A 25,142-nucleotide genomic window follows, 5' to 3' on the forward strand; every position below is an offset into this window, starting at 1 on the left:
TTTTAGCAAAGATAGTTGAAAGTATTTTGTAAGACAATCGAATGATAGCAGGCAAGTTTGAAAGATTTTGTTCATTCTGGCACGAAAGTCTTACACAAAAAGCTCTAACTTTCATACTTTGATGGTGAAAAGCTCTTTTCACATAAAGACGTAAGCTTAAACACTAACAATGGCCAAGTGTCGTATCAATCAAGAGATCCGGGGTTCAAATCCTCGGGCAACGGAATTTTTTTCTTTCAGCTAAATTTTATTTTTATTTTTTTCAATGTATTTTTTATTATTTAATTTAGTTTTTCTTTCTTAAAATTATTTTTTTTTTGTTTTTATATAAATTTTTTCTTTTTTTTAATTTTTGGATTTTATTTATAAATCAACAGACACAGTTATTGATAGTGTATTGTTGGCAATTAAAGAGGCTCCACCCTACGGACATCTAAAAATAATTGTAGTTTTTTCAACCTGTCTGCGCTTTCCAATTATGTCTCCATCAAGTCAAAACGAAAAAAAAATATTAAAGGCATTCGCAAAATTTTAATCCTTTTCAAGACGCGTAACGATAAATAAATTTTGCTTTAATACGAGCGAGTCGAAAGAAAATGCCATATCAGGAGAAATGGGTGGAAGAGTGGATTTCAAAAGCCAATTATACGAATATATGCGCACGCGAATATGGGTGAAACATAATTTTTACATTTACATTTACATATGTGTGCATAAGTAAGTAAGTATGAACATACGTGTGTACAATCCACTTAAGCGTCGCCGACAAATGACATATGCTTGAGCATCTTCTAACACGGCGCACAGTGTTCTCTTTTAGAAAACGAAGGGCAAAATTAAATATGTGGAGATGGAGAAAGGTAGCCGGATTGTGCAGAAGAACTTTTTAAAAGTATTGAAGACATGTTTTTTTGGTGTTCCAGCGGTTTTATTTTTTTTTATTTCAATGCTTGCTTGTTTCAGGTCAAAACGAGAAAAAAATTAAAACCTTCTCTTCTATTATTGAAAGTCCGTTTTAAAAGTCATTCTCCATCCCAAAAGTTTTAAAATGCCCATTTATTTCTTTCGCTATCGCTTCTCGTTTTTGATATATTTTATTTTGTATCTTTATTTTTCAAAATAGAACACAGTGCACAGTGAGTGTTGAGTGCCTGTACACGAATGTCTACTGCGTTGTAGTTTTTATTTCAAGACAGCGCCAAATTATATTCAAGTGCACAAAAATATACTTGCATATATGTATGAGTAAGTGTTACTTATATGTACATATGTATGTATACGAAAAGTCGACAAGTGCTGAACTAACTAAATACCCAGTAGTAAAAAAGTGTGGTTCAACCGATACTTTAATCGCATGTTATACTCTGAACTTATCTACGAGTAAAAGACTAGAATCAGCTGTTTTGGAAAACAAAAATGTATCCTTTTGAGAATTCAATAACATGAGGTAAGACGAAATGAAATGAGACCAAGCTGTCAGTCATCAAAATGGTCAAATGGGCCTTTCAAATAAGTATATCACAGTGGGGCAGTTGGTAAAACCCTAACTTCGGTACGTCTCACTACGCAGATAAGTTTGATGCTCGTTGATGCTCGATCTCATATTCTGCACTTGAATCAAGAGAAATCGGCCAGCAGATATCAGAAAGTTTCAAACAACCAACCATTGCACTCATTAATTTATCTACCTTTTTTCTCAGAGAACCTTAACCTTAACTTACTTACTACAATGCAAGAACCGAAATTAACAGTTATTGATAAAAACTGTCATTGAAAAATTTACTATGAAGGAAATGTTCTAAGTAAGTGATGTAGACCAATCGATTTCTTTTTTCACCTTATAGAATCTAATTTGAAAATAAATTTTTATTTGTAATTTTTATACAAATTTAAAAAAAATAACAATAATTTTTGATTTTTATTTTATAAAACCAAAATAACAATTATTTTGGACTTTTATCTAAATAATCTGCAAATAACAGTTATTATTTCATTTTTATATTATATGTCTCAGATAACAGTTATGGGAAACTTTTATTTAAAAAAGTCATCAATAGAAATCAGTCACCAACTTTTATTTTTTAAGTCATACATATAAAAGTCGTTATCATAATTTTGCATCTAAGAAGGTATTGGCGAACAAAAGTATACTTCGACTTATGCCAATGACTTTTATAAGTAAGATTTAAAATATAAAAATCAGTGACTGATTTATATTGATGACTTTTAAAAGTAAAAGTCACTGACTGATTTTAATTTATGACTTTTATATATAAAAGTCTTCAATAACTGTTATCTAAGACATATAATTCAAAAATCAAAAATATCTGTTATTCGCAGATTAGTTAGATAAAAATCTAAAATAAACGTTATTTTGGATTTATAAATTAAAAATCAGAAATAACTGTTATTTAAGGCGTAATTAAATAAAAGTCAAAAAAATAATTGTTAAAGAGCAATAAAAGTTGTAACTGTTACGGTCCCTGCTACAATGCTTTCTTATTTACTGTCCTTAAGCTCTTAAGTCTGTTCTGCCTTTTCCAAGTTGGATAGGGAAGCAAAGCGCATGGGTCTGGTGGTAAACGAGGACAAGACGAAGTATCTCCTGTCATCAAAACAAACAGTCAGCACATTCGCGCCTTGGCACCCACGTCACTGTTGACAGTTACAATTTCGAGAAAGTAGAGAATTTCGTTTACTTGGGAACCAGTATTAACACCGATAATAATGTCAGCATTGAAATCCAACGTAGAATCACTCTTGCCAACAAGTGCTACTTTGGACTGAGTAGGCAATTCAGGAGTAAAGTCCTCTCTCGACGTACGAAAACCACGCTCTATAAGTCACTCATCATGCCCGTGCTGGTATATGGCGCAGAAGCATGGACAATGACAACATCCGATGAGGCGGCTCTTGGGGTGTTTGAGAGAAAGATTTTGCGGAAGATTTACGGTCCTTTACGCGTTGGCGACGGCGAGTACCGCAGACGATGGAACGATGAGCTGTATGAGCTTTACAACGATATGGACATAGTGCAGCGAATTAAAATACAGCGGCTCCGCTGGCTTGGTCATGTCGTTCGAATGGACACCGACGCTCCAGCTCTGTAAGTATTCAACTCGGAACCCGCTGGTGGTAGCAGAGGAAGAGGGAGGCCCCCACTGCGATGGAAAGATCAGGTGGGGAAGGACTTTGCTTCACTTGGCGTTTCCAATTGGCGTCAGTTGGCACAGAGCGCTTAGGTCGCTTAGGCGGTTACAGCGCCAAAAAAGAAGAAGAAGCTCTTAAGAAATTTGAGGTGAACCGTTATTTGTAGTGAACCATGGGTTTTTTAAAATTAAAGAATTTGAATCGTATTTTTCTCATAGAAAAATAACTCCTATTAAAACGACCGTCCCAAGGAAGAAAACTTCATGCAGATTCTTGTTTGATTTTATGTTAAAGTCCTTAAAATAGGCAAAGAATTTAAGTAAAAGCATATGTATTTTTTCATGTTTAGTAAACAATTGACATAGCCGAATGGATGCAAGTTCGACTGTGGGACTCAGTAATCTGGTATCCAGGAAAGCCTTATCGCATTTCCTGATACCAAAAGCTAAAGGGTATCCAAACACTCCGTGACGAGCTTCGAAGTGGTAATTTTATTGTATAGGGTGTTGATGGGCGTATGGCTGTCTGAAAAAATAACTATAATCGCGCGTATGAAATTCTTTTCACGGTCCACCCATAGACCGTAACTAATCTAGCCAAAACCAACCTGTTTTCTGGCGTTTGGGTTTAGTAAACTCACACAACTCCTTGTCGTATGCTCGATGAACTCATAAGCTTCATGTAGAGCTCAGGATATCAAGTGGAACCTACTCAAACTAGAAAGCTCTCTTAAGCTTGATTACTGTAGGGTATATATGAATCTACCTACATATGTACATCCCTCCTATATATGTATGTGTGTATGCACAACTAACTAAAGTGAAACAAGACTGTCAGAGCGTTGACAGCTGTTTTACATGCAGACTTAGGACAAGTGAAAATATTAAGAAAAAATGTGTGTTAAAAAAAGCATAAAAGATGAATGTAGGAGAAGGCGGCGCGCAAAAACTGAGGGCAAGAAGAAGAAAAAAAAACACTACGAAAAAAAGTTGTCAAAATGAAAAAAATGGCGGATAAGATTAAGGCCAACCGCCAGTCAGTCAACTGCCAGCTGGCACAGACATGTCGCGCCTTTTGTGTCTCACTCTGCGCGTCGGTATATATGTATGAATGGCGCATGCAAATCTTATGCTTGCATACATACATACATTTATGCACTATGTGTACATAGGTAGGTAGCTGCTACTTTCATTCATATCTTCATGCACACATACGAATGTACCTATGACAGCTGCAATGACTGAGTGGCGGTAGCAGTCAAAAAAGTGATAGCAGAGCGTATAGCGTGGAATAAGCTGAGAGCCAGCAAGGTATGTAGCGTAACGTCGCGACGCGTCGTCCTGGCATATTGTCATACTCAACGTCAAGGACTCACACACTTACATATGTGCATATGCGTATGTATGTACATAACTTGAGTGGGTGAGTGTTGATATGGGTATGTGTGCGTGTGTAAGTATTTTTTTGATTTTAACTAAGCTCTTTCTTGCCTGCTCGGGTCTTCTGCATACCAAAAAACTGAACTTTTTAAACGGATAAAAGTGATAACTTTTCAGTTTTTAACCTTTTTCAAAGACAATCTCGCTATAAGTGAATAAATCAGAGGCAACGATGCAAACAGCAAAAGTGTAAAATCTTACAAAATATATTCTAAATAAATACAAAGTGCGGATGCTTTCGGGGAGAAACTAAGAAAAACTTGTCAACAAAAAAAAAAGGAGGCAGTAAAGAAACTTTAGCGTTCATAAACGAAATAAGTGTAAGTGACAGGAACATCGAAAATCAGAGAAAAAACTAGAAAAAAAAAGTGCAAGAATGAATGCACAACGTAACTTACTTATTCTACTATTTATCTTACAGACATACATACATATTTCTTTAAACATTTTCAACTCCACCCACTCAGTTGGTTACAGTTTAGCAAATGCCAAAAAGGCAGAACCAGCATTTAATCCTTTTCAGTTTTTGTTCTTTCAGGTTTTTTATTTTAATTTTTCGTCCGCATTTTGCAATTCTGCCTTTGATATTTGCTGCTTATTTGAGAAGCTAAAAATAATAAATATTTTCCTGCACTCGTTTTGTTACTTTATTTTGAGAAAGCAGGCTAAATTTTGATTACGATTACGATTACGTTTTCGGTTACGAATACGATGCCGATTATGCATACAATACGATTACGGATACAATAACGAATTTGATAACGAATATGGAAACGATAACGAATGCGAATAAGATTTCCAATAGTAAAACGAATACGATTAGGAATACGAATACTAATATCAATACGATAGCTTATATGAATACAATGACGAATATGATTAAATATACATAGATACGACTACAAGCACTTATACGAGTATGATTAAAAATATGAATATGAATACGATTACTGTTACGAATGCGACGTGACTGCGAATACGGATACGGAATACGGATAGAAATACAAATAGGAATACATTCTTGAATACGAAAACGATTCCCAAGACGAATGCTATTTCGACTACGTTTACGAATGCGACTGCGAATACCATTGCGAATACTTATATGACTTCGAATCAGATTAGGTTTATAAATTTATAAACACGACCTGCGTAGTCGATTACCACTATGATTGGAAATACGATTACGAATAGGTTAACGAATACAAATACAAATTCGAATACGTTTATGAATAATTTTGAATGAGATTACGAATACGATTACTATTATGATTGCGAATTCGATACAAATACGAATACGATAAAGAGTGCGGAAACGATTGCAATAACAATTGCGATTACGAATACGTTCACTAATACGAATACAAAAACGAATACGTTCATGAATGTGAATACGATTCCGAGCACGAATACGAATACGATTAGGAATATGACGACGAATGCGAATACGAATACGGTTATGAGTACGATTACAATTACGACTGGGATTGCGAATTCGACTAGGATTACAAAAAACGGTTACGAATAACAGTTTCGAGCCATACTTTCCAAGAATATTAACAATTATTAAAACAACAACACATTTAATAATGCTGAATAAAAAATTATTATTTTTTTAACCGACTTACAAAAAAAGAGGAGGTTATCAATTCGTCTGTATACTTTTTTCAAGTACTTATGTATATTACCATATAACTTCGGACCACCTGAACCATATTCGTTGATTTTTATCGGAAAGTTGGTACCCATAATAGGTTCCGATGATGAATAAACTAATTGTACTCCAAAAGTTTTACATGATTATTGAATTCCCAAGTTAATATAAATTTCTACGACATTGAACCACCTCTCACTGCGGCCATCTACATACCTTGTTTGTTATAATACAGCCAAAGGAAAAGAATACCGCCTGCAAACAATGACCCAGAAAAAAATCCGGCATGCAAAAAATGTGAAAACGATTTCAACAAACAAAGCTAGAAATCCATAAAAGAACGTAAAAATCTAAAAGCGAATAGCTCAAAGAGGAGCGTGAAAATAATTTTGTGTCGCCAAGAAACTTTTGCTGCTACCGAAGAAAGAATGTGGCACAACACGGCGGCAACAAACAGCCTTGCTGTAAATCAAGCAAAATGCCCAAATGGCCAAGTAGCCGAATAGGCAAGTAGCCGAATAGGCAAACAGCAAACGAGAACAACAAAAACCGCAGCAGCAGTAGCAGCTGCTGCTCACTCGCCTTTCACCACCCTCACCACGGCGCCTGGCCACGACTTGCCTTGCCTTTGTTAGCTTGTGCCACTTGGCGAGCGCGCTAACGTGCTGTCATTGCCATTTTCTAATTTTCACTTGCAAGCAAACAAATTCAACTCAAAATTGGAACACAGCGCGAAGTGATGGTCGAAATGGTGGCTGCTTGGTTGGCGAAGAGCAGCAGTGGTGTTGGTGAACGGCAGAGTGTGTCACCGCCACCGAATGTCCTTCGCTGTTCCGCCGCAGCAGCTGGTACACACAGCACCAGCGTAAGCGCATAATAACTATGAAGGGCGAACGCTTTATTTGCTGCCCCAGCATTGGCAGTCAACCGCCAGCCGCACGGCACCACACCCTCAACCACAGCTGTTGCACTGAATGGCCAGCCTTTGAGTGCCCCAGCTGTGGTTATTTGTTTTGTTTTTTTTTTTGTGTTTTCTTATCTTCATCATTTTTATCAGTTTTTCAACACAGAAATTTCTCCATTTTCTGGCACATAGCCCCCCCCCCCGCCGCCCCCTTTTGCTTGCTTATTCACACACACAATCACTTTATTCTCATACTCGCAGATAGCTTTACTTATACTTTGTCCTTGTTGTTCTCACTCTCTCTTTGCAGAATAGATTTTCGTCCTGGTCGTGGGATTTATGACTTGCAAATAAAAAACACCTCATACAATCGCGATAATGGCCGTTTCGAGTGTCGGATCAAGGCCAAAGGCACAGGTGCCGATGTGCATCAGGAATTTTACAATTTGACAGTTTTGACACCGCCACATCCGCCGATGATAACACCCGGCAACATAGCCATCGCCACCGAGGATAAGCCATTGGAGTTGACATGCAGCAGCGTGGGTGGCTCACCGGATCCGATGATAACGTAAGTAAAAGTGAAATAGTCAAGTGAAAATGGGTAACTTAATGACAGGTCAGAATATAGAAAGCAAATAAAGTTGGTACACATACTTACATACATACATACATACATGCTTTGGTTAGTTAGTGTATGTATATACAGACAAGCAAGCAAATATGAACAGCAATATAGTTATTGGTCCCCAAACAATCAGAGCAAAGTGGAAAAATAAAAATAGAACGGAAGAGAAAATTAAAGCTGATGGATGGGATGAGTACTTCTCCCACTGAAGGCGAGTTTTCTCTTAAAAAAAAAAAAATAAAATCAAAAGGAGTATTTTTAAACAAAACTTAGCGCTGGCAATCTACAAGGGTTGATCAAAAAGTGCAGGAAATCTGGATAAAGGGTTTGAAAGCAACGCTAATTATATATTAAAAAAAAATTCCTAGGTCTTCTAAATAATTAAAAATGTCCAACTGCACTAACTGGACGTCATTAATTTGTTTTGCTCGCATTTTTTATTAATTTTGAAAAAAAAAAAAATAGTAATCTCCAAAAGTAGATTCAAATATGATTAAGGAGAGATGTCTTAACTTCGTTGAAAACATTTCATTAAGCCGTCCTCTATTTACGCAAAAACTTAGTTGTCGAAATGTACCGATAGTTATCGAGTTATAAAAATGTATCGTCGTATTGAAATTTATCAAGTTAATGAAATTTTATTTTATATTTATTGAATAGTCAATATTTATCGACTGATCAACATTTATAGAGGTATCGAAGTTTATCGAATTAACGAAATTTATCGATTTCTTTTTAAATTATCGAGCCATCGATATTTATTGCTTTATCGATTGCTGGTAGTTATTGAAAATTTTAGTTTTATGGACTCGAAGTTTTTGCAAGTTTTTAAAGTACGAAATTTCTAGAATTTCATGAATTTATCGAGTTATCACTATTAGATCGAAATTTCAGATTATTTGGAGTTATCTAAATTTGTCGTTTAGGTATTGAAATTTAGCTAACTATTAAAATCGAGTTATCGATATATATCGGGATATGTAAATTTTTGAATTATCGAAATTTGTCCAGCTCTGGAAACGCACAGTTGTCTAGGATTATCGATAGTTATCGAAATTTTTAGAGTTATCGAATTTTATCGGGTAACTGGCACTCTTAGTTCAACTAATATTTAAACTATGAATGTGGCTATCCCACAAATCTTTTAAGCCAAACTAGTTGCAATGCCCAGCAGCTTAGTGTTCCTTATTCACTCTTGTTACAATTTCTCCTGATTGAATGACATGTGAAATTTTTAGAAATGCTAACATTTTGAAACATCTGCCTCTAAACACTTACAAACATACATACATATGTATGTATGCAGTATTGCGCAGATAGAGAATTGTACGCAGCACTTTTAATTGCTCATTTATCTCTTCCATATTTGAAGCTTTTGCAAAGTAACCAATGCCAAAGATTTTCGAGCAATTTATCATTCACAGAAATGCCTTTACTCATATGCATGTAAGTATGTATGTACTATATACATATACATATGTAGCTTGTACGTACATACATCTATGCGCCATTTCGGGCACCTAAATCATAGCAAAGCCCCAACCGACGATGGCAAAAGAAAGCTAAGTTCAAAATGAAATTAAAAGTAAACGCAAATTGATTGACTTTGAAAATTATGTTGACCTTAGAGCAAACTGATAAATTGGAGATGAGTCTGAATGTTACGTATACGCTGTGGAGTACGAAAACCCAAATGAATTCGGAAATAAATTTAAGAGAACATCCAGGAGCAATTTAGATTTCATACATATGAAGATTGTGAAGCTTCGAATGTAAGTAAATTTTATTCTGGCTAAATTTTTAGTACAACGCTCCGAATGATGGGCGAGTTTCAAGAATCGTTGGGAATGGAAAATTCAATACAAACACCTGTAAATGGAAAGTATATGTATGTAAGAAAAAGTTTAGCGTGTGTCAGCTTTATTTAAATACTTGTGTCGAGAAAAAATTTTGGCTGTGATTTTTAGCGGGTGCATAAAAAAAATTTTTACACCCAAAATTTTTTCTCGACATAAGAATTCAAATGAAATTGACCACGCAAAATTTTTTTTTCGTGATACGCCTTCATTTACACTGAAAAACTATTTTCCAATTTAGCCGATTTTTTTGAATCAGTCTAATATACATACATATGTATAATGAATATAACCCTTAATTTCGCTGCCGATCAAAAAATTAAATAGGGTATTTACCCAAATCTGTTATCTTTTGATAGAAATATTCAAACTATGTACCAAGTGTAATTACATAGGTCCACAACAAGCTTATAGTAAACGCAAACTGATGGCGGGAAGTGGCATAAAGTTGGCAAAATATATTGGAGGAAAAGTTTGATCTCAACCGCAGCAGGCTTGTGTTGCAATTACTTGCTATTAAATCTGTTTAAAATCGCACCATTTACTGCTAACATTAAACACGAAATTGCTGGCTCTGCTGAGTAACAATTGGCGGAAAAATATTAAAAATTTAACTATCTCAAGTCGACTTCCCAAACACACAAATCCAGTCGTCGGAAACCATTATCTTATCTCCCTCTCTGTCTTTCGCAAGCAAAAAAATCACTGCCACCACAGCCACACTAGAACTTAATTAAAAAGAAATGAACATTTAAAAGTGAAATGGTTTGATTGCAAAAATCCACACACACACACACACGCACATCCTAATACATGTATACATATACCAACAGCCAGCCAACGAAGACAGAAGCTGTAGCTTGTGCGCTGTCAACTCATACAAGAAAGTCAATAAATTATTTTGTAATTTTACTTGCGCCCATCCCTGCTAACGTCTCAGCGCATATCGTTTGCTGGTATATTTGCACACTCCAGCATTAAAGTTCATATTCATATACGCGTGTATGTATGTATGTATGCATGTATGATTGTGTGTACACTAGGGTGGTCCAAAAATGTATGGGAGAAAAGTAAAATCGGAAATTTAATGCTCTCACCCCCTAGGATTGTTCTATACCGAAAAAAAGTATGCCCCTGTTTTTTTATTTTAAAATCAAAATATATTTAAAGGTCGCTCAAAGCGCTTAAAGTTTCCCATGTATTTTGTATGGTGAAAAAAAGAGTTTTCGTAGAAATGGCATAGAATCCATGAAAATCCAAATTTTTAAATCTGAAAACTCTGCTTCTCTTCAGAAGACTTCAAAGAATAATGCCCAATTGTTTATTTAAACATTTTTTAGTTTTAACTATTTTTTAAGGGTCTCCGAAATATCCCCAAAAAAAAATCAAATATACAAAAAGAAATATACAAAAGAAAAAAAGAAAAATAGTTAGAATTAAAAAATTTTTAAATAAACAATTGGGCCGTATTCTCTGAAGTCCTCTGAAGAGAAGCAGAGTTTTCAGAATGAAAAATTTTGATTTTCATGGATTCTATGCCATTTCTACGAAAAGTATTTTTTCCCCCATACAAAATACATGGGAAAGTTTGAGCGCTTTGAGCGATCTCTAAATATACTTTGAGTTTAAAATAAAAAAAACAGGGGTATACTTTTTTTCGGTATAGAACAATCCTAGGGGGTGAGAGCATTAAATTTCCGATTTTACTTTTCTCCCATAAATTTTTAGACCACCCTAGTGTACACCCACAACGCTTTAACTGCACTTCTCCTCCATTTAAAACTTTACTCTGTTTGCCTATTTTATTTCGCTTTACTTATTGTTCCTTGGGTTTGTTCGTTTTTTTTTTTTTATTGCAGTTGGTATCGCGAGGGCAGCACTGTGCCATTACAATCGTACATACTGAAAGGCGGCTCCAAGAATCATTACACCAATGCCACATTGCAAATACTGCCAAGACGCGCTGACGATGGCGCCAAATATAAATGCGTCGTTTGGAATCGTGCCATGACCGAGGGTCATACGCTGGAGACAACTGTCACGCTGAATGTGAACTGTAAGTAGGCAATCAAATTAATTGCTTCTACGCCCGCTCACAAATAACCAAAAAAAAAAAAACAAAATACAAAGACACACACGCACACATTATTTCTACAATCACATTATGCGCATGCGACCAGCAGCCAGCCAGCTAGCCAGCCACACAAACAAACACACACAACTAAATGCAGAAATTTTGTAGAGAAATCAGTGAAACTGAAAATTTTGTTCGCTTGACTGGCTCGCTGGCTGGCTGGCTGGCTGACTGGCGTCTGACAACAACGACAACAACAGTAATGAGATATCATATAGCATTTTAGTCATTAATTCTTTGTCGTAATGAGCACAGAAAAGCGAAAAAAAAATTTATTTTTAAGCTTAAACTATGGGTGGGGCCCAGCGATTAGGCAGAAATGCTGGCATGGCAGTTGCGTTGATTGCGCATTGGCTTAGAATTATCTTAAGTTGTTGAGAAAAATTTTGGGTTGGCTCAAAATTTCCTAATTACCTAAATTATCCTATCAATTTTAAGAATAAGAAATTTGAAAGGCCGTTGTATGCCATTTTTATTTTTATGAAATATTTCTTCTTCATATTTGCATACGTTCTTTTAGGATTTGTAAACATTCTTAGAAAAAAAGGCATGGGATTATACTCTAATTACGGTGTGGATAGATGAGGAAGAGCGCTTCTTTTAATTAGACAAATTTTAATAATCTAATTAAATATTTTTTTACTCCAATCAGAATTCCTTTAGAAATTTCTAAAGGCAGATTTTAAATGCTTTAAGGATGCTATGCTGCAGACAACGTTGTAGACTATGTAGAGAGGCCTTAGAGCAAAGGGCTTAATATACTGGCCGACAGGAACGAAGTTTATTAGAAAATAAAGCAACAAATGAAAAGGTTAGGAATCCGGGTTGCTTGTTGTGAAAAAAAATGATTTAGATCTGGTACAGTACTTCGAATAGCTAGTACTTTTGAATAGCAAGAGAGTAATAATGGAGTTTATATCAAGAGCTTGTACCAGCTGCCTGCTCAAAGTCTGCCTAGCAACAAACATAGACCAAATGAGGTTTTATTTACATAAACAGGGCGAGTACTGTGACTTTTTCCACTCGTTGGTCTTAACACCGTGCCTGTCAGCGCAGCATTTTGCAGCTCGGATAACGAAGACGACTACTAAATAGACAAAGTACATCCTGGCAACACACAAAGTATTTAGTTAAGAATTTTGCCTACCTACGATCCAGAGTAAAGAGAAGAAGAATTTTCGCCAACAGGTGATACTTGGGGCTCGGTAGACAATTGAAAAGCATAGCCGGTTTTTTATTAAAATTTCAAAGTCCTTTAAGAAAATCCTGACGTCAAAGTGTTTCCTGTGTATTCTTTAAACATTTATTAAAGAACTCGCTTAACGATGTTAACATCTATATTTTGAAAAAATCCAATCTTCTTATTAAAAGGTCTCCAAAAATTCGATAGGGTTAGTTTCAAAAACTCGCGATGGTGTTGGGTGTGACGGTGCCAATTGTTTAAGTGTATCCTCTTGCAAAGGCAAAACACGCGACACACAAGTAATACGTCTAAAAAAATTGTCGGTCGTCTGCATAAATCAAAAATTTTGAGTGATAAATAAAATCGTTCGCAAAATATTACGCTAAGGCAACCACTCTGGAACGATGCTACGTAAAATTGAGAAAAAGAGGCTAGATTCGTGACCGTCGAGCGCCCGCTGACAAAGCGATGCTGATACGGTTCGATTATTCCTTTAGCAGAAAAAATATATATTTTTGAAAAGTTTGGAAATGGTTATCAGTTTGAAAATGGATCTACAATTTGTGACATCATTTTTTGTTTCCATTTATAGTGTATACTATTCATAAAAGTTTATTAATTGATAAGCAGGCTTCCAATTAAGGTTGTAATTAGTGTGGAGTCCAATTGCCTAAATTTTTATTTATTTCTTTCATATAAACCTTTATTCACTAAACTTGAATTTTTAGACTTCTATAGTAAATTTCAGTTTTTACCTACATACATACATATATATCGTTTATATTCTTCTCTCATCTAAATTTTCCTTTACTTAAAGATAGCTACCCCTTATTATTTAGCATGGAAAAACCTGCATTCAGGTTGCGTATACGCAGTGTTGTCTAAATAAGATTTAGTTTACTTTCGTCAGCTCACAAAATGTATAAAAATAATTAAATTCTTAGACAAAATTATTTCTTTTATTTAATATTTCTGTTTGTTAGAACTAATCAAACCTACCAATGAGATTTATGTGCTCTAAATAATTGAATTCGATTGAATTCAGTTCAAATATTACTCATACGCCGAATACTCATGTGCCGAATAGCCGAATATCTACATACAAACATGTGTTCGTGTATAGTACATGCATATGTATGTGTGTAAGTAACAAGACGAAAGACTGTAAAACATGTTCGAACGGAAATATACTTGCATATAACTGCACATTCGAGCTTAAAGTAAATAAACCAAAATTAAAAACCAAGCAGCTGCAAAAGGAATTTCATTTGTAGTAAAACCAAAAACTAATAGAGGCAAATTAAAATGGTTACGCAAACAAATAGAGTAACATACATACAACCGACATATAACCAACTAACAACACAAAATCACAAAATTCATTTTTCACATTGCAAAATTCACATTTTTAAGAACATATGGAAGCCTCTAAGTATTTGCATGGATTTTGAAGAGTCATTCCGACAAAGAACTTGAAGGGTGGAGGGGGGAAAAAAGAACGAGACTAGGCAGCAAAACTATCGAGTCGACGAGTGGGTGGACACTAGTGGCAGAGTGGACACGAGTGTTAGAGAATGAAATATTTTTCAAGTGTAAGTAAGTTAGGGAAAGCTGAGGATGACATTTTCATAATATTTTAATACTAAGTTTTAGGAAAAGTATATAAACTATGCAGAAAACTTGTAGACATATGACCGTATGTAAATATGTGCATATATTTATTAAAATATCTAAAACAGAAATATCATTGCTGGAAATTCCACTCCAATGACTAGTTTAGAGTGCATCTTAATGCTAGACTTTGCGACATATTTTTCCATGTATGTATGTACGTAAGTATGTTTTATTTTCTCTTGGCAAGTACGTGCATTTGTAACAGAAATGTATATGTGTACGTATGTATATGTAATGATAGTCCTGCCCTTAAGTGTGTGACTTTTGATTTCAGCTATTCATCATCATGCCTTACGGAGAGCTACTGAGCCGCTTACAATCGTGATATCAACCAAAAAATGTTTGAGCTTCGGTGGACGCATTAAAGCAAGCTTCACTTGCAGCATTCCAAAGAACTGAAGTAGAATTAAATTTGGTTTTATTCTTGAGACTGTGTCGGCAAACGTAGGCAAGAGTTGAATAAAAGCGAGAACAAATCAAAGGAAAAGCAAAAAAAGCGGCTTCACGATGTTACAGTTTTTTATGTGTGAAATGAAAATATTCTGGAAGACTAGTAAAGACTTGTTTGGTCAGTCAAAGCCATGGAATAGCGTTGGTTGAACCGCCCCAGCAAAACACCAGCTGATTGATATGAAAATAGGGTAATCTGCTAAACTTGATCGTAGTAACGCCAGTGGTCTTATGCCTCCCAATGAGGCCAGTATGGGAAGGCTTGAATACAAACTTCAAAGTGCTCAGATATTTATTCTTAACTGGAATATAGAGAATCCCCAGAAAGGACGGTCCGCTGTTTCTTCTGATTTAGTTGTGTTGTGATCCAGTCTCACTACGTAGTAACATCCCAGTATTCTCAGGTGCATGATACCCTCTTTTACAGCTGAAGTATAAAAGTTCCGGACTAGTTCCTCATTGCTCTTTGATTCAACACAACGAAATTTCTGCAGACCCAAACCGTAAAGTTCTCCCTGCATTGTTCACAAGACTGGAAGTAATTGTAACTAGGCCTGGGTAACGGCGCAAATTTTTTGGCGCTGGTACACTAACTCCAGCGCCACTGTCGGATTCAGCACAGTGTGTTGGCGCAATTGCGCCTCTTCAGGCTAAAGCTCATTTCCTTTATTGCTGAACGCTCCACCAAAGTGAATTAATACAAGGTGATATCGGTTGAGAAAAAACTCAAGTATACCCAAGTTCAAAACACAAAAATACAACAAACCCATCATTTTCACATTCAGAAGGACCGCGACGAATTCTAGCAACGCCACCTTGTATAAATTCGCCTTGTGCTGCACATTTTACAAGTGACACTTCGCTTTTGGGTGTTCTTTGCTGGTTCTTTGCGTCGCCTGGTGTCGTCAGTGTTCCGGTGTTGCTGGCGCCATTGCGTCACTGAGTTGTGAAAATCGGTATCGGCGCCAGTAACTCAGCTCTCGGTATCAGCACAATGGCGCGGCGCCGCACTGTGTTACCCACGGCTAATTGTAACATAGTCGGGGGCTCTTATCGCCGAATGGCTGTCGGTGTCTTATAGCTACTCCACCAAGCGAGCTAGTTGGAAGAGATGAGTCGTGAATTTAGGTTCAGCGAAACCAGATGGCTAACAAGTTCAGCGTCGGCACAGTCTATAATTCTTGAAAAACAAACCAGTCTTGGCAGGCAATCGCAAGCCTCCGAGTGTAATTCCGCCATGAAAATATCATCTCATAAAAATGCAATAGGCATTCGAAGTCGACATAAAATTTTACGTCCCTTACAAAAGTACTGTATTTTTATCCGGTTAGCTTAACCCATTTCAGGTAGAAACCGGAAGGCGATAGTACGACCAAGAGATAGAGTATCCCCGACTTGGAAGCACATTTTTTTCTTTTCCCAATAAAAAATATTTTCCTCAATTTAAGAAGGTTTTAGAAGGTAGGAACGGGTGGTCTAGGACACACTGTATATAAATATCCAATCAGAATCTAATTTTTCTAGATTTGGAGGTTCTTAATCTTACTCTGAATTGTAACCGTTGATTAAATTTCAATTGAAATATGTACCCGCAAATAGAAAGGATGACCTCGTGACCTTTTTTCAGAATTCAAAAAAAAAAAGTATTCAGTTCAAAATACAGCTGATTCAAAATACTACTGATTACTCAACAAATAACCAAATAAATAGGCACACATTGGATTTTTTGTGCCCTGTGACTCTTCAACGATCTAAAAGGCAGCTGTTTCCCGCTGGAATCACCCGGAGTATAAAGAACTTCCAACAGCCTTCCATGCTGCAGCCGCCATAGAGACAAGCAGAAGAACTACAGGAACTACAAGCAAACAGAAATGCTAAAAATAATCTACGAGCGAGTAGACAGCCCACTTTACTGCCTACACATGTGTACATATGAAAGTATCTGCAACCTCCTAACGGTTGTAAAGAAAATTCTTCTTCTAATTTTTTTTTTTAAATACGCAAAATGCGACAAGAATTCATAAACGAGTAACGTTGCACAACAAAAAAGTCTGAAATCTCATACAAAATAGTAAGTAGTGAATTTACTGGCAAATATTCAGCCAACAACGACGATGACAACAGTAGTAGACACAAAGCCCTCGCACACTAAGCTGCATAGGCGCGAGTGGCAGTAAAGCGAGAGAGAGCAGGGAGAATATGTGCAGATTAAGCCAGAAATCAGAAAATAATGCGCATAGTTATGTTGCACACGCAAACGCACGCACATGGTCACAAGCGTAATCAAAATTTTTGTATTGTCTGATAAGTGTACGTTCATGCATATACATACATACGGACATACAAATACACAGGCATACATATAGTTGTTATAAAGTATCATGTTCTGCTGAAGACGTGCCTGCCTTGGCTCTAGCCTTTGGCCTGCTCCGATGCAATGTATGTACATAATTGTGAGCTGCATGTTTTTCATAACTCTCGGCTTTATTGTTAGTTATTGTAAGTGAATAAATACATATGTACACACATATGTATGCACATCATACTCTTGGTCAACATACACACACACACACAAACTAGCCACTACTTGGTCGCTGTAAGATTGGCTTAACCTAAAAGGTAACCGGCAAATGCCGATTAATGTAATAAAAATTCTACAGCTGCCATGTTTTAGTTACATTTTTCATCTGTGCATGCATATACATGTCTGCACAGGCATGTTCAAGTCACATTCTGTTTAGATATGCCAGCCTCTTTTTTTTTATATTTTTTGTTCTATCTGGTATTTTGTAGTTGACTCTTGTTGCTGCTACACCAGCTTGGACCCGTTCATTGGCAATATTTTGGAAAATTCTAAATTATTATTAAATTGTTGGTCTATTTTATAGGGGCAAATCTGGCAAGCAGCTATACATAGTTGTGTACGAACTTTCATATTCATGGCATTAGACAACACAAAATAAGTGCATGGTTGGTTAAGTTGTTGCCGCATGTTGTTGCTTTTTTGTCCTTACCTTGTTTACCAAATTCTTACTGCTGCTGTTTAATCAGTCTATGATTTTCGTAACTATGCATTTCGTGTTTATGAGAGAATAACATGAGAAAGTCAAAAACATATTTGCTGAGGTGCGGTGGTCAGAAAGGATGATATGCACCTGTATATATGTATAAGTTTTGGGAATTTTTTTTTTGTTTTTTTTTTTGCTTATTGTTTATGAAAGCATAGCTCCTTGTCTAACAAAAACCATGTAAGTCCACATTTCTAACTGTGTACCAAAATTAGGAAAACTCAGCAAATTTTCATCAACAGCATTTTTTTTTTGCAGGGGACTTACGTATCTACAATGTTAAGTTTCTTGAGGCTGAGTGCTAGTCTAACCACACTAATGAGCCCTGTGTAAGATTGGATTAGCTTGTCGCGGTCGTCTGTAAGACACACTTAGGCTCAAGACCGCGTGTGGGGTCAGCAACTCTCAAACCCTCCTAAAACCATTTTGAACTTTGCAGGAATTTTAGAAGATCCCTGATTACCATTTATGGTCCTCTAAGTTGTCGACGAATTGCCTATCAAGAGTGGAGACTCTTCGTCTGGATAGAACAGGGCAATGGCATAACATGTGCAGAATAGATTGCTCCTCCTCTTCATCTTGACAGCTTGTACAGAAGAAATGTAAACGTGGGCCTAGTCGATAGGCATGCTTGCCAATCAGGCAGTATCCTGTTATGACAGATACTAATAATCCAATATTGTCCTTATTTAGGCTCAGTAGTAGGCTAGTGTATTAAGCGCTGAACAGCGGCCAGAATGGCTTGGCAGTTTTGTAGCTGATTTCATCATACCATCTGTCGCTCGCTACTTTAGTAAGCCTCTCGGAGATAAGTAGCTTACAAGTTTGTAAGGATATTCCTATTTCGTCGTCTTATATCCTCAAGAGGGAGACTTGTGTCAAGTCGCGCCAGTTCATCGCCTTACAATTCCCCTCTATGTCGCCGTGTCCCGAAACCAATATCACTTTTGGGGGAAATGACTCAGACGTCTCGTTAAGAGACGCGCGGCATTTCATGGCTACCATGGACATGGAGTTTGTTGACTTCTTCGTGGCTGTCAGTGAAGAAATAGATATCAACTTGGCGTATCACAGCACACTTTACCAGTTTCAATGCTGTCGATTGCCACCAGTTCCGCCTGAAAAACGCTAGAGTGGTCCAGCAGACGAAAGCTAAAGAAGATTCCATCGAGCTTTGAGCCATCTGTGTGTACATGGATGGACTCTCCACTCCTCACAAGGTCTTGCTTAAGATCTTCTCTTGAGAGTATGACGGTCGTAAAGCCTATAGCGGGTGCAAGTTATGGAAGTGCATAGTCCACCAACTGTGACCATAACTGATATTTGACCACTTATTTAGAATGTTCTTTCGAATTTCCGCACCGCTTGGGACCTTTTTGGCAAGTAGACCTACCGGAAGAATATTAAGTCGGACATACAGTGCTTTGGATGGTGTTGTTATCATCCCACCAATTATGAGTGTGGACGCAAGCCTTTGAAATGTATTATTTTTCTTTAAGTTTACCCCTTTCCCAAGGGTGTCCCACCGTACCACTATACGGTGATAGAGAATTTGTCTAACTACTGCTGTGAATAGCCAGCTGCCAGATTTCCCTGCTGCAGGATAAAGTGCTACTATTGCTTTGCGCACTCTATCTGCACTGTTAGACCCGAATATAGTTTCCTATCTACTGTGAGACCTAGATATTTGATATCTTCCTTAACTGCCAGGGTACTGCCCTCTAGATTTATATTACCGAGATCAGTTATATTGTGCTTCCTACTCCCCGTCCTCGCCTGTTACACCACATCGATAGTTTGTTCAGAGAGATCTTTGAATCAGATCGGTCAATGTTGAGAGATGGTTACCCGAGATATCTGTAACAGTAACGTTAGCGTATGCAATTATCTGATCGTCGATATCTTCAAGTTCTCGAAGAAGGCTGTCTACTGCCCTCAAACTGGGAAACTTTTTATTACTTATTCAACTAATCCTGCGCTCATTTCTCGTCCGATTAGCAGATTAGATAGGCAATTAAATATCTGTGTTGACAGCCAAGCTGCAATCAGGGTATTGGCCAACCTCTTCACTACTTTTAAAATAAATCAGTAATTCAAGTCTTGGCAAAGTTTCGTCCGAAAACATTATAAAACATAAATGATCTTGGCATCATATAACTTGGGGGAGCTTGGCAATAAGATATCAGACCGTGGCTAGAGAGGACTCGTATCCAGTATCTCTTGATCCGCGATTGTTATTCCCAATTTATCTCTTCATCATAGGATCAAATCAAAAATTTCATTGGAATATTTTTACTCACCACTTTATCCTTTTCAAAGCACGCGCATATCTGAAATAAGAAGAAGAAAAAACCGTTTTAATAGATATAGCACACATTTTCTCAAATTTGTTGTTCTTAATTGAAAATCTTCCAAATTGCAAAATTATTAATGCTTCAAAAGCGTTGGCACTCAGCATGCAGTAATTTTTATTTCAGCATTTTGCTATCAAAAATCCATTTAAACTGCCACCCCAAGAATTAATAACTCTACTAATTCTTTGCACAGCCAGTGAACCAGCCAGTCAGAGCGGCGGCGTGCGTACATATGTATGTACGTGACACATCATGAGTGCAGCGATTTGGAAAATGTGAATGGGGAAGCGCATTTTCGCTCTATTCGCTATTTTGGCGCAAAGCAGCAATAAATAAATGACAATAAATGTGCCAAGCGTCATAGATAAATAGCCAAAAAAATAGCAAACGAAAAATTTTTAAAAATACTGTGTTGAAAGTGCTTCACTAGCAGAATGCGATAACAAAAGATGATAAATCGAAGAGGAAAAGACGGTTACTGCATACAGTAAACGTCCAGTATGTCGAACTATCGGAACAAAGAATGAATCACAAATTTACGAATGATCAAAATTGTCTCATTGACGTTTCATACTGTTAACGGTAATGAATTTTTGATATTCGATGTAGTGAACTCTGCTTGTGCTCTTGTTCTAAAATTTGCTGCTTTGCAAAAGAAAAAGATTTCGTTAAGCCAACAGTAATTAAAATGTTTTTTTTTTCAACTGCATTAAACAGTTTTTTTCAACTGACATTGAAAAATGCACTATGAAAGAAACTAGACTAAAACTAAGTGATGCATATCAATCAAACCATTTATTTTTTTTTTCAAATTTGAAAAAAATTTTTTTTTTTTTAATTTTTATGCAAAATAAAAATAAAAAATTGATTTTAATTTTTATATTATGTGTCTTAGATAACAGTTATTGAAGACTTCTTTTTATAAAAGTCATCAACACAAATCAGTCCGCGACTTTTACTTTTAAAAGTCATCAATATACATAAGTCGCTGACTATCAATAAAAGTATTCGATAACTGTTATCTAAGACATATAATATAAAAATCCAGAATAACTGTTATTTGCAGATTATTTAGATTAAGATCAAAAATAATTGTTATTTAGAATCCATAAAATAAAAAGCCGAAATAATTGTTATTTAAGGATTAATTTAATAAAAGTCATACAATAATTGTTAGAGAGCGATTTTTATAATGAAAGTTGTAACTGTTTCGGTCCCTGGTTGGTTTTAATCATTGACTTTGAATGAATTGATAATTAATAAAACAACAATTTTGCCTTAAAAAATAAAAAAAAAAATAAAATCGAATTTTGTTATCGTTGATTTAGATGCAATATTTCTTTAAAAATTTAGTGCACAGTCATTTAATAGTGTTGTTATTTTTAGTAGTAGCTTTACATTGACCGGAAGTCTGAGGATAAAAGAACGAAACTTTTGTTTGAAAATTTTTTTTTTTAAATGCCTTTTTCCACCTTCAAACGACCTTCGAAGTGAAACTCTTCCTGGACTTCTGAAATGACTTTTGGTCGCATTACTGATCGGAGGTGAGTTAAATTGACCGGAAGTCAATTTATAACCCCGGAGCTGTCGTCTTTTTACAGGAGACCACTCAAAATGAGTAAAACTATACTGACAATTTTTATTTAATTTTGTTTATTATTTTAATGTGTTTTTTAACCAAGTAATTGATTAACTTTTCCAATGAACTCTCATTCCCTCTTTTTCAACATGTAAACTAGACAAATTGTTTGTCATATCCCACTGAGTGCAAAAGAAATTCAATAACAAGAATATATTTAAAACTTAGCATGAATGGGCCTGTCTTTATTATAATAAATAGCTTGCACCAAAGCCAAAACAGCGTAGGAAGTCAATGTGAAAACGAAGAGAAGTACTAACTAGGCCAACGTCGTCTCAGACAGCATATACAGCTCGGTCATCTCATAAAAGTCAAACGCACACTCGCACACAGTGCTGCAATCTCGCATGCAAAGTACAAATAATTGTGCCAACATCGACTGTTGTGCCAACAATAAAATACTCAAAACAACAACAACAATATGCATAACAGTTTTATAAAAGCAATGATGCCAGTGCCTATGCTGGGCGCAACGTCAACGACAACGTCAACGACAACAAAATGGCTGCGACGTTGGCGGCATCACTGCAATTTACCCTTATTTATGATGCTCATTTAAAATCCATTAGCAATGTCAGCCGACAAACACACACACACACATCCGCACACCCGCACGCATATGTATGCATGTACGCTCCCACCAACCCACCAATGTCGTTTGGAAAAGCCGGCAGGCATTGCATACATACATACATATATAAACGAGCGAAAGTGAATAGTTAGCAGAGCCACGGCATAGAAGTAGTACATAGAAGACATCGCAAGCGAGGATTTTAAATTCATTGCAAGCGAAATATCGCCGTTGAATTGGCTGCTATATAGGTTTCCCAGTTGTTGTTGCTGCTCGGCGTTTTTTTTTTTGCGCTTTGGTGCTCTGCCATTGGCAATCGTCGTGGGAGGTCAGATCGTTGAGGCAGATCATTTGCCTGTGCAGTTTGCAGTGATGGGGCGGGAACAAAAGAAATTGGCTAAGTTATTATTTATGAATTCTTATTTGAGTTCACTTTTTCTTTTGTAAATCCTTTTTTTTTTTTTTAGTATTTGAGCCGCAGTTTTTTCTTGCCAATGCACATCGAAGTTCGAACCGTTTCATTTGGCTGCGAATATGTGCCGCGAAATTTACGATGCGTTGATGAACTATGTGTGGATGTGTGTGTGTGTTCAAGTTGACTGTATAGGATATTTGCATATGTCGGAGTGAGGATGTAGAAGCGTATTTCAAATTTTATTCTTACTGCATGCGCTCATAAAAATGCCATCTATGCAATAGGAGCATTTAGTGCTGCAATCATTCTATAATCGTAATATTTTGAAATATTGGAGTGATAAAGAGTCAGTATTTATTTCAAAACTTTCCAAATAAAACTCTGTGAAAGCGAAAAGCGGCTAATGTAATGTGTATGTAGAATGGTTAGTTTTCGTAGTAACTTTTAGATAATACAATTAAAGACAAAAAACTAAATGCAAGAATTTATTGGTAAGGAGCGGGTAAACCAGGTAAATATTTACTCAAAGGCACAAATTTTTATTATGAAATTTTAATCACTTAAGTTCTCGTATGTGCAGATCTAAACCCTATCATTGGGGTGGCTTCACTGAGTCACGTCAAAAACCTCTCTCTGCTGGGTACCTGGACATAGCAATATAGAAGGGAACGATGGCTAGATACGGCTCAGATATGGAAATGAGCGATACGGACAACTACCTACTGCCACCAATTTCTTTTCTGCTACGAGGACCTATGGATCAATCGGGACGACTGTGAGCTCGCAATATCCTTATGGCCGAGGCTCAATAAGAGTCGTACTGAGGAGTTATTGACACTTAACAAATCTGCAGTTGCTGATCTTACCGGTGTCATCACAGGGCTCTGTGCTATAGCACCAATGCTCCAGCGATGGTGTATACCAACAAGCTCCCTCTGCAAAATCTGTCGGTATGAGGATGAGGAGGAATCGATTCACCACTTCTTATTTCAATGCCTACCTCTCCAGGTAATCGACTCAAGCATTTGGGATCCCGCTTTTTCAATATCTAGAGGGAGATTGCGGAGGTGAAATTATCGAACATCCACGGCTTCTTCCGGTATAGTAAATGGTTTGACAGACTTTATTCGGACATTATGGATTCATCTCGGTTAAAAGGATGTGCCTCCCCCTGGCACTCATAGAGAGCATTCACAATGGGCAAATCTGCCACCATTCGTACGCGCCTTCCTAACCTAACCTGACCATAGCCCGAGCCATTCCGGTACCCAGAATCGGATGTTTGTAGAAATAAGCTTATTGAGGCTCTACCATTCCCGTATTTTACACGTAACCTGACTGCTTCTATGCATCTTAACCAAATTGCTTCTGTGCGAGTTCTGTACAAGTAGCGTTGGAACTGTGAGGCTTCCTTGGGCAAAGTTTCACTGACCTCAAACGCTGACGGCTGTTCGGTATTGGTGTTCGACAATGATCTGTATTTAAAAACAAATTACTATATCTACGATTTTTCCTTCTTCTTGAGAGCACAAAATGTTACCCTTTGCCCCAAAAATTCATCCCCAACCCCGACACTTTTATTTAGCTGTATGATAGAAGTGTCTTCAAATCCCGAACACCGCACTCTGTACAACAACAGGACGCCTAACGATGTCGCCAAAATACCACCTACATAAGTACGTAGAGAGGCCTTAATACTCTTACTTAGTGAATATGCATTATTGCTCGTTTTACATATATATCAGGATACATCCGAGCAGCCACCACCTGATAGCATAGCCGCCTCATAGGTGTAAATGGAAATCTCGGACGAGATCCCCACACACTTCGGTATACAAATAAGACCGACGATATTTAAACTGGCATCAAACGATATTCGTCGAGAGACCATTACGGAGTGTATCAACACTGGCCCTTTGAAAAGCTTCAGCTGCCTTAAACGACCCACTCGGGCACATTCTATATAACTTTTTAACCAGACTCAATTCCATCTATGCAATGTATGTCTGCTGCCATCCCTTTC

General features: G+C 36.8%; 1 protein-coding gene across 2 annotated transcripts in view; it reads left to right on the plus strand.

Annotated features, from left to right (window-relative positions):
• LOC118741289 (hemicentin-2-like) overlaps positions 1-25,142 on the plus strand; it is a 293,187-nt gene that overhangs the window by 210,841 nt on the left and 57,204 nt on the right. For both annotated transcript variants that reach the window (XM_036473207.1, XM_036473208.1), the window contains exons 3-4: positions 7,458-7,718; positions 11,491-11,687. In XM_036473207.1, the coding sequence (XP_036329100.1) occupies positions 7,458-7,718; positions 11,491-11,687 (458 nt within the window). The remainder of the gene's footprint in view (positions 1-7,457; positions 7,719-11,490; positions 11,688-25,142) is intronic.

The sequence above is a fragment of the Rhagoletis pomonella genome, unplaced genomic scaffold (genome assembly GCF_013731165.1).
Source record: "Rhagoletis pomonella isolate Grant_MI unplaced genomic scaffold, Rhpom_1.0 Rhpom_scaffold_00006, whole genome shotgun sequence".
In the NCBI taxonomy this organism is placed as follows: domain Eukaryota; kingdom Metazoa; phylum Arthropoda; class Insecta; order Diptera; family Tephritidae; genus Rhagoletis; species Rhagoletis pomonella.